At 37.2% G+C, this 10,737-nt stretch overlaps 1 protein-coding gene across 1 annotated transcript; it reads left to right on the forward strand.

The window, feature by feature from the left end:
- The first annotated feature begins 67 nt into the window (after positions 1-67).
- On the forward strand, positions 68-3,187 carry zgc:112271 (uncharacterized protein LOC553698 homolog). Its single transcript, XM_044341272.1, has 4 exons — positions 68-133; positions 386-450; positions 1,124-1,221; positions 2,925-3,187. Exons 2-4 carry the CDS (start codon positions 388-390, stop codon positions 3,022-3,024), a joined length of 261 nt encoding a protein of 86 aa, XP_044197207.1. The 5' UTR covers positions 68-133; positions 386-387; the 3' UTR covers positions 3,025-3,187.
- Positions 3,188-10,737: the final 7,550 nt, after the last annotated feature.

Below are 10,737 nucleotides of genomic sequence, written 5' to 3' on the forward strand. Positions count from 1 at the left end.
TTCGCTACTTCAAAAAATATACCCCGCCCATCGTTTCTACTCACTGGATCTGATTGGCCATAGCTTTCAGTACCGCTATGTGATTGGATATTTATTCGGCCGAGGACCACTTCACACACGGTGACTGAATTCAGTAAGAACGCTGTTCAAACATTACTTCTATGTTCACTTTGTAGTAATAATATATTTCTAAATTAAAACAGCGGCTCACAGCTGTGCTGCAGTTGTGTATTGGATGAAAATTAATATTTAAACTTGAATGCAGAATAGATTACTTCCGGTGTCAGTCTGTCTGAGCAGACACATGAAGATATAACGTTATATGACAATTGAACTTTAATCTCTCTAACAGCCTGATTTATTAGCTTAATCATTGTTCATACAGACATGGCTATAACAGCTGATCACATCCGGGATAAACTTGTCAAGGAGCTCGCGGCAGTGCACGTGGTAGGTTTCTGGTTGTTATTTGCATGATATGTTCTCCTAACCCAGCAGACACATGCGCTAAACCCCATTCAAAAACCCAGTTTTTATCATTACATCACGTATCTGCTAAAGTACGAACATAGTTCATCACAACTTAGAGATGATATCATTATTTCATATTTATAACAATTCGGCACACACGTAATTCACTAAGAAATGATTTAACTTTCGCTCCCGCCTCCACGGTGCAACCCCTGTGTTAGCTACAGTGGTGCGTTAGAAGAGTCTGGTTATAAATGTTAATATATAAAAGTACAATTCCTATTTGTGTTTGTGCAGTTTCATGACGTGTAAGCAGAACTGATGTTGGATGTGCTGTTTGTCAATATAGTAGTTCTACGGCTGATAATTAACGCAGCATTAAAATTAACATTTTTTCATTGAAGTCTGGTTTAGCTCTGAGAAAGCAGGCCCCCAGCTAATCAAACAAGGTATAACATTGCTTCTATAGCAATGTAGGTGACAATAATGATTGACTGTTAGTTAGAAGGTTCACTCAGGCAGGAACAAGATAGAGTACATCATCACATACGATTCAGAATCAGCAGAATGTGAATGAGTTGTGTATCTCTTGGATTTTTGCTGATTAACCTTTGACGCTGGATGGTACCAACCTTTATCTTGCCTTCTCCAGGAAGTGGACGATACATCACCCAACAGATGTGCTGCTAGCTACAAAGTCCTGGTGGTGTCACCCCAGTTTGAGGGCAAACCGCTGTTACAGAGACACAGGTATTACTGTCACATAATGCATGTTTACAGTGTGGTTTGTACTCAGGTCTTTGGTTCCAATTTAGTTCAAAGTACAGGGCCAACATTACCACCACTATAAAAATGTAATGTTTTGATTTTTCACCATACCTGAAGCCCATTTATCTCTGTGGTGATGGACAGAAGTGAAGTTGTTGTGACTGACAAAATATACACCAGTCAGTCAATTCTTCCTTTTTCAAGCACACTTAACATTGTTTGATTGACAGGTGAGGTATCGAGTACCTCAGCTAAGCTCCTTTCAGACATTCACTTCATTTTGTAAATGTGACAGCAATTTTACATGTTGGTTTCAAGTCTGAATAAGTGCCTCAGTCACTTTTATGTGAAAGTCAAGAAAGCAATCTGATGAAATTGGACCCATTAAAGGTGCAGTGTGTAGGATTTAGTGGCATCTAGCGGAACGGACTTGGCAGAAATGGAATTTAATATTCATAAGTATGTTTTAATTAGTGTATAATCACCTGAAAATAAGAACCAGGTCACCCTTTATATCTACATAGGGAGCGGGTCCTTTTCCACACAGCCCGTCATGTTTCTACAGTAGCCCAGAACGGACAAACCAAACACTGGCTCCAGAGAGGGCCTTTTGTGTTTTTCGTGAGTTTTCATGGACACCATAGGTTCTCCTACATACTTGGAGGTGGAGGTGGAGGGGTATTCAGTTGGTTGCAATCTGCAATCTCACTGCTAGGTGCCACTAAAAATCTTACACACTGGCCCTTTAACATTTCTGCAACACTTTAAACTAGCAGGGTTTTAGAGACACTGAGGTCAGGAAGTCTTACAATTCCCCTAGCAGAACCCCAACCAAGCCACCAACCAAACTTTATGAAATTTTCTGTATATTAAAAAAAAACAAAAAACACCTACATTTCACATCGTATTTATTCATTTAAATGTTCAATTATATTTTCTGTATAGTTCATTTCACAACACTATGGTCTAAATGTTGTTTTTTCTACCCATGGCATATGAAGAGAAACAACATTTAACATTTAAATCCCATTTATTTTGAAATGTGTCAAATGTCAAATTAAAAAATATTCAGTCTAAAAATGATCTGAATCAGTCTTAAAAACCCCAACATGTTATATGCTTGTAATCGTTGAATAACCACCAAATTCCCTGAAATATTATCAAGAACCTGACGTCACTGTCCTCAGTGGTAGCTTGAGCCCCGTCAGCATGGTCTAAGTCTTCTTGTAAAATACACAGAGTTAATAAATGTTGTTTTCTTCTTCTCAGATTAATGTAATAAATGTTTCACTTAAATTTCATCAAAAATAAGTACATGAGCATCCTGGTTGCATATTATCTCTCCTCTCTATTTCCTAATTTCTCTACTGTTTGGTATCAAAATGAAGGTAAAAATTATTTTTTTAAAAACCTGAAACAAAACCAAAACAATGAACCAGGTGCATTTCCATCCATGCATTCATTCAAAATGTCTTTTGTCTATTTTCTGGAAATACTGTTCAAATGTGCATATAATTGGATGGAAACTCAGCTAACCTGAAGTCTAAGTAACATTTGTTGTGTGGTTTTCCTGGCTGCAAATGAACAAAAAAAAGATTTTTTCATAAATTGCTCCTCAAATGTAAAACATGGCTTTGACTACTGTACACGTATAAACTCCTAACCTGTGTGTTGTGTTTTGTCAGGATGGTGAATTCGTGCTTAGCCGAGGAGCTGAAACAGATCCATGCGTTTGAACAGAAGACCCTCACACCAGAACAGTGGGAGAAACAGAAGTCACAGTGACACACACACACATCACCCTCACATCAGTGTAGAATTTCTGCTATAAAACGAGCCTTACACTTCTCTGATATGTAGACCGCAGACACATGCATGTGTTTCATTTCTGTAATATGGATATAAATGCAATGGAACGTTCCGGTGGCAATAAAACACATTGATGCTATATTTTGTCTTTATTGGTTGTTTCCTGTAAAGTAATAATCTATCAACTAGCCCAAGTCTTTGAAAAAACATTGTTTTAGCTTGTCCTGATTTAGACCATTATTATTTTCATTACTTTTCTTAATTTTACTTTTTTTTTCTTGTAAAATACTGGATAATCCAGGCTTCTTAATGTCCTTCAAATTAGTGTTCAGTAATATGAATAACATTTTCAATCACAGTATGTGTAATGTTATATTGTGATATTGATGTTACATAGTACATTTTCTGGAAAAATCCATTTATAAACTTTATGGATAGAATAATCAGATTGAATGCCTAGTCGGGATCATTCAGCAAATTAAGTATATCATCACACTGATGCAAGAATCATAAAAATCCAATATTAAACAGTCCTGCTCATAGATTTGCAACACTGCCTACTGCCTGACACGCTCACACATATTAAAGGATTAGATACCACCATATCAACAGCATGCTAAAATATCTGATGATTTAAACATTTATATTGTCTGTTGATTTATATTGACATATTGCCCGACCCTACTTGAAATCAACAGGGAACGAGGAAAAATGCTCTCAACTTATGTCCACCTGTGATAGGCGGTCACAAGTACACATTACCCCATTTGAAGGGGTCACAAGCCAAAGAGGTTGAGAACCACTGATTTAGACCATTATAGGCACTAAATTTCTGAGATGATATCACCAGTGCTATCACCACTTTTACAACAAAACAAACAAAAAAGTCAATCCAAAACACAGAGGAAACACTAGAGGGAAAGTCAGAGTGTCACCAAAGTGGTTAGAATGTATCCTCTGGACTATCTGTTGTCAGTTTCATGGCAAACCATGTAATAGTTCACTCAGAGCCACAAACCTCAACCTCACTGTGGCACTGGAGGAAAAGTCAGGATCACTAAAGTCAGCAGGATTCATCCTCTGCGGAACATCAGTGTCTGTACAGAATTTCATAGCAACAAACAGCTAGTAGTTGTTGAGATATTTCAGTCTGAACCAAAGTGGTGGACAAACTGACTGACATAATCATCTGTAAAGCCATGCAGCTAGCATTGCTAAAAAAAAATTCTCCTTAACCAACACTTTGGTCCATGATGACCGGTCATAAAACTGATTGGTCAGGTTTCCATGAAATTTGCTGAGCACAGTCAGCTCCAACAGGATGAACTGTTTTGACCTGATGTGCATTTTATCTCCACTGCTAGTAAGGCTGTGGCAGTGACGTATACTGGGCTCTGATTTTTTTGTTTGGATGCAGCCATACACTGTAGATGTTTCATGTTTTGTTTTGTCAGTTTTCTCCTCTGGTTCTAAACCAACAATATTTCATGTGAACTTTATTTTTTACAGTCAAAATGACAAATGAACTTGAACTGAAACTAAGCATCTATAGTCATGAACACTGCAGCCTCTTGGGGTTGTAACAGGTCAATATAGTGTATCTGGTGCACATGTATATTGTGTGTGTGTGTTAACAGAGGTCTCCATAAGGCATTCAGAGCAGGCAGACCTCCTGCCTGTGTGCTTTGATCAGTCTGCTGCTCTTTTTAGGGCTCCGCCACCTGAGACACTGCTGATATCAGACCTGCCTCCACTTACTGGTCATTCTCTGAGTCTTAGCTGGACAGAATTATGTGTATATTTATCAGTGTTTTTAGAGTAGAGGATTTCAAAAGTAAATTAATATCGACAGGTAAGTTCAGCAATATGATAGTCAGGTCCTACATCAGTGGACATTTTATAGGCTGATCACAGTATTTAGAGTTATTACATTTAAATTCAACGACTTTTAGGTCAACACATGGCAGCAGTTCATCCTTCATGTTTGGAGGTAACATTTACAGACTGCAGTATATTACTGAACCAAGGTTGGGTGATAAATATGCCAGGAGATGATATGCTGTAAATTTGAGATTTTTCTTTACTGTTTATATTGTAATAACAATCGCTTCACATTTTCTGTTGTATTGCAGGAAATGTTGCTGCTTTTTAAAAATATATTAGATGGAATCCAATAAATTGGACTTTGCGTTTTTTGCAATTTAATGAAGAACTTTATTTGTCAGGTATTCCATTTATTTTATTTTATGATTTTTTATGATGATTATTTTATCTGAAAAAAAAGGTGTCATTCTGCACAGTCAAGTAACAATAAATAAAACACATTTTTTGAGTGAAGGGGGACTTTCATTTTTTTATTATAATTTTACAAGTATAAGTGGAAGTAGGATGTTTTACATAACTACATATAACCATAATGTACAAATATGGCTATTTTGTTTTGAAAACATACAATATACACATTTTTAAAATTACAGTACATAATGACATGAAAAATGACTAGATTTAATAGTCTCAATAGTCACTATAATCCTTAAAATCCTTCAGAAGTCGTTCAATATACTGAACATGATCATGTGTGTGTGTGTGTGTGTGTGTCAGAGAGTCAATAATTCCTTGTGTTTTCATGGCATCTGCATTTTACAGAGCATTAAGCTTGCAGCTGAGCATGACTGTGTTTCCAGTGTGTTTTCCAGCTGAAATCCATTTGACTTGTATTTGTGCAACTAAACCATTAATAAACATATATTCCAGTCTAAATGGACTATGGAACTGGAAACCTTTCAGATTGATTTTCCCTCTGACTGTTTACATCTTTTAACATTTCACTGGTTTTCCGTTGATTGAGGCCATTTAACACAGATACTGATATTCGTGATCTGAGGCTATCAGCAGTCCATCGTTTTTACTAATAGTATTTTGTAATGATTCAATTTAATGGTAAATAATAAAAATGATTCTTCACCAAGAAGAGGAGACCTGTCAGTGTTAATGAAACTGATGTAGAGACAGACATGTATAAACATCTGGGTGACCACTTCCATAAAACACTGGACACCAAAACTGACACTATATACAGGAATTATTCTGAGGTTAAAAACTTTTTTTTAAACTGGATTTTACTTCTGTTTTATAAAAGTGTTGTGTTTTTATGCTCTTTATGCTGGACTATAACAATAATATATTGTACAGTAAGTGTTCAGGAGCTCATTGTAGCAGTTATCTGGAGTCTGAGCAGGTGGTAAGTTTCCTCATGGAATCTTTAAGGTACTTATGTCTGTTCAGACTCACTTTGACAAGGAGCCAATGAAATCACTGCACACTGTCAAACTCAAAATATCCTATAATGTAAAGGCAGCTGTGACAATATCACAGTCTTGGAGCAAACCAAAATAAGATCTATGTGAAATAATACAATTATGATCACAAAAAACTGAATTAAAAAACAAGCAGCTCTGACTCAGGTTATAACCACCAGGCCACCAAGACACCCCAAAACAGCTTCTTGTTTTACTGAGATAAGTCAGTATGTCATGAAAATGAGCTTTTAGCTAACTGTGTAAGCTACAATACATCGAACAGAAACATTTATGTTTAATATTCTACATGGCCCGTAACAAATAAAATAAGTAGCATTAAATCAAATAAATTATAATGAGAAATATTTCTTTATTAAATGATGAGAAAAGAGTCTTGTTTAAACAGTAATGGTATGAAATATATCAAATGTCATATGTTGAAACATGAAAAATATCACATTCTTGTTATATCAAGAGACTTTTGTCATGTTATGGTGCTGTAGTGGAGAACTTTACCGTCCACTGTTGCTCTAAATGCTTTTCGGAGGATTTTACAGCAGCTTTTACCAAACTCTGAGAGAAACTTAATGTTTGGCATTTTTAAAATGATCAACTTTGTATTCATGTGCTGTGTGTTGTTATTTCTCACTCATCAAATTGCACAGTGTTGGGAACAGCACTGAATAGTAATAAGAAAACAAGACAAGAACTAATGCAGAACACCTAAAAGTGTGTAGGATTTAGTGGCATCTAGTGGTGAGATTGCAGATTGCAATCAAATGAATACCCTTTCCCCTCACCTTCTAAGTGTGTAGGTTAACCTATGGTGGCTGCAAAACTTGCAAAAAATGCGAAAGGCCCTCTCTAGAGTCAGTGTTTGGTTTGTCCATTCTGGGCTACTGTAGAAACATGGCGGTGCAGCATGGCTGGCTCCGTGGAAGAGAACCCGTTCCCTATGCAGATATAAAGGGCTCATTCTAAGGTAACAAATACACAACAATTCTTATTTTAAGGTGATTATACACTAATTAAGATATACTTATGAATATTATATTCCATTTCTGCCAAGTCTGTTCCGCCAGATGCCACTAAATTCTACACAATGCACCTTTAAATAAATTCAATCAACAATTACAACACCAGATTGTTTTACTTTAAAAGGATAAAAGTTTAAACTCAATTAAATTTTTGTCTCATAACAGAATTAGGTCAAACATTTTACACACAAATGTTGTTGTGTTCACAAAAAGTGAACACAACAAACAACAGTTTGTCAGTGAAATTTCAGTAAACAAAGAAGCGTAGGACAGTTGTCAAGTATTTAACTGAGCACTAGAATTGTTAAATATAACAACTAAGATTAAAAAGATATTTTCATGAAAAGGAGGAAAGAAATATATCACATTTGATGAAACTGGGATGATGATTTTGGTCCAAATGTAGAAGAAAACATGTTTCACTTGATTTACCTTTCAGTCAGTCATGTACATAAAGCATCATTGTGGTGAGTTAGATTTCAACATATCATTTACATGCCCAGATATACAACGTGAAAATAAAAATCTGCTTTTGAACAGAGGTGGCTGAATGCTCATTTGATTTTCTCCCTCAGTGAACAGGTGACAGAAACAGTATCGAGTGTGTGGGGATTACTTCCACCACTTACCCTCCCAAAGCCTGCTAATGGTAGAGCCGACATGGGGGAGAGTGTGTGTCTTGTCTACATGACTGTTTGTGTGTTTGTGTTGAGTTTAGAGCAGTGCATTTCTGTTTTCAGGGCTGGAGCTCATGAGTATATGACATCAACCTTGTTATTTATACCACAGTGGTTTCCCCATGAGAGCTGTGAGTAACAAAAGAAGATAAACAATCATGGAAACTTATTCAAGGTTCTCTACTCTGTTTAGCTTTCACGTCAGGATACAAACTTTTCAAATGTCAGTTTTTAAATTCTTATTTTAGAGAACACATGTGATAGTCTTCATAAGGCCACGTTCAATGTGATATCCTTTTTTTCAGTCATATTGTGACCAAAATCTTGCAAGTGGAGCTTAAAAGAGGGCGACAGAGCAACTTAGAAACAGTCTATTTAGCCATATTTTGGCAAAAATAAGACATACTCTATCACAATTTAAAACACTCCATCTGCTGATGAAGACTGTGCTATGCAGTCAGTTGGGAGGGCTGTGTTCAACAGCCTCTGTAAATCTCCAAAACTGACAGTCCACCAGTGATTGGCCAGGTGTGTGGAGGTGCGAAAGTAAAAGGGTTTAAACTTGTCTCTCAAGCTCTCGTTTTTTTATTTCTCACACAACTACTTCTGTCACTTATTGTGTGTACAATGTATGAATGCCTTTGAAAGTGTGACTCATTTTCCCTATTTGTACGATTTGTCACACTGAGACTACAAAGACAAACAAAAGCTACAGAGTTCTTGGAAAAAGACATAGGAAGCAGTGTGATGCAGTCTGGAGGAAGCTATGATGGCAGAAAGACTGACTTAAACTTTGTGTGAAAAACTGCAGATCCCTCATTCATTTGAACCACAGCGCAGCAAGGGTGCCAACACAGAGGAATCCAGCAAAAAAACGCATGGTCGTCCAGCAAAAAGGTTAAGTCTGGCTCCACTTTTGCCAAAACCAAGCGGCAACTACCATGGCTTGTAGCTAAAGTTGATGAGGAAGTACATTAAAGTGCCACTGACGGCTACTATATGCTCCAACTGACTCCCATTCAAAAAACATCAACTTCTCTCTAGAAATATGAAGTCAATCATTTTTTCAATGAGTCATTATGGTCTCAATCGCTAAATTCAGGCCCTCTTATAACTGTGCTGGTGGTCTTTTTTGGAAATGATTGCTCTATTAATAAGATTTGAAGACTTATAGTAGCTTTCCCCAGCTCCGGGATTCACACTGAGTCGGACTATTCTCACAATATTTTACTAAGTTTAACGTTACTTGATAACGATACCTGCCTCATACTTAGCATAGTTTAACTAAGGTAGCTAATGTTAGCCCAAGTGTGCAGTGCTTGGTGGTCCCAGTAAGCTACTGTTAGCTTAGGTTTGAGGGAGTGTTTCCAGACCATGAAGGGCAACACCCTGCACTCCTTATTTAGAACGTCCTGGCTCCAAACGGAAAAGATGGATATATTATAAGAGCTGGGCACCAGACTAAAAATGGCGCCTGTTCAGTCCTATAAGAATTGCTGGCACATACGCCAAATAAAGTTTCTAGCTAACGTGTTTGCTTCCGCGTTGTGTGGCCCACGAATATGTGAAGTAGTGTTTCTCCCATTGGCCCCACCTGCAAGTTCCCACTTGGCCTGCTTGTGATGACATCACAGATTTTTAAAATCGCTTTTCTTGGCTCAAGGAATGTTTTACAAATACGAGTCCCAATACATCAGTACACACATACAATCATTACACTTTGTACCCCACCTTTCAATTTTTATTTTTTTTTTACAGATCAATGGAATGCTTTTGATGTTGATTTTTTTTATTCAGCAGAGGACTTGTTAAACCAAACAATTCCTTACTGAACAATCCATACATAACATTAGAAGCTTAGGAGTATTTTTGACCCCTTGCCTATTTCCCAAGAAATTAAATTGCATTCTATTTTGAATCTCCATAACCTCAATAAATAATTTCTTTTGCGCATTTATACGAAGATTATCCAGGTCTGGAGACAAAACATGGTTGGACTAAAAGGAGTCATTCTTAAATCCACGGGAGCAGAACCCCCCTGCTGGATTAGAAATGAGAAGGCAATAAATCAACTAACAAGCCTTGTGTGATCTGGATGACTGAGAATCTTCACAGACAAGCCTTGTGTGGTATCGGAGATGTTAAATTAGACCGCTTGAGCTGACTATTCCAGTTCCCCACACACAGCCTACTTCACATACTGGATGTAGTGAAGTGAAAGGCAGAAAGAGTTCAGTGAGCAAGAGTGAATACATCAATTAGGTTCCATTTGTCCAGTCACCAGCTGATCTCTGTTAAAACACCTCCTGGCAGGGATTCTCTTATAAGCTAGATCCCTGTCTTAACATAAGATCCTTTACCATCCTATCCACTGAGCTTCTCTCTGAAAGGAATTATTTGGATCTTTTTTTAGCTGAAAGTCAATAGTGTGCCACATATTCACAGTGGGAGCTTCTAGTACAACCACTGGACAGTGATCTGTTGTTCTTAGCTGCCAGACCGCCTCCAAATGTGGTCTGGTTGAATTGTGATCAGGTCTCAACCAGGTTTAAATGCAAAATGTACAACATGACCACATTCATGAGATATAAAAATCAGCCCAGCAAGATGAAACATCACCTAGCTCCACCTCTTCCTGCTAGCTTAAGCCAGTACAGGAAAAGCTACAAGTAGTAG

This window comes from Thunnus albacares, chromosome 22 (assembly GCF_914725855.1).
Source record: "Thunnus albacares chromosome 22, fThuAlb1.1, whole genome shotgun sequence".
Lineage (NCBI taxonomy): Eukaryota > Metazoa > Chordata > Actinopteri > Scombriformes > Scombridae > Thunnus > Thunnus albacares.

Coding starts and splice junctions, on each gene's coding strand:
- zgc:112271 (XM_044341272.1), top strand. CDS start 388: ATGGCTATAACAGCTGATCACATCCGGGATAAACTTGTCAAGGAGCTC. Junction 451..1,123: donor AGCTCGCGGCAGTGCACGTG/GTAGGTTTCTGG, acceptor TGCCTTCTCCAG/GAAGTGGACGATACATCACC. Junction 1,222..2,924: donor CCGCTGTTACAGAGACACAG/GTATTACTGTCA, acceptor GTGTTTTGTCAG/GATGGTGAATTCGTGCTTAG.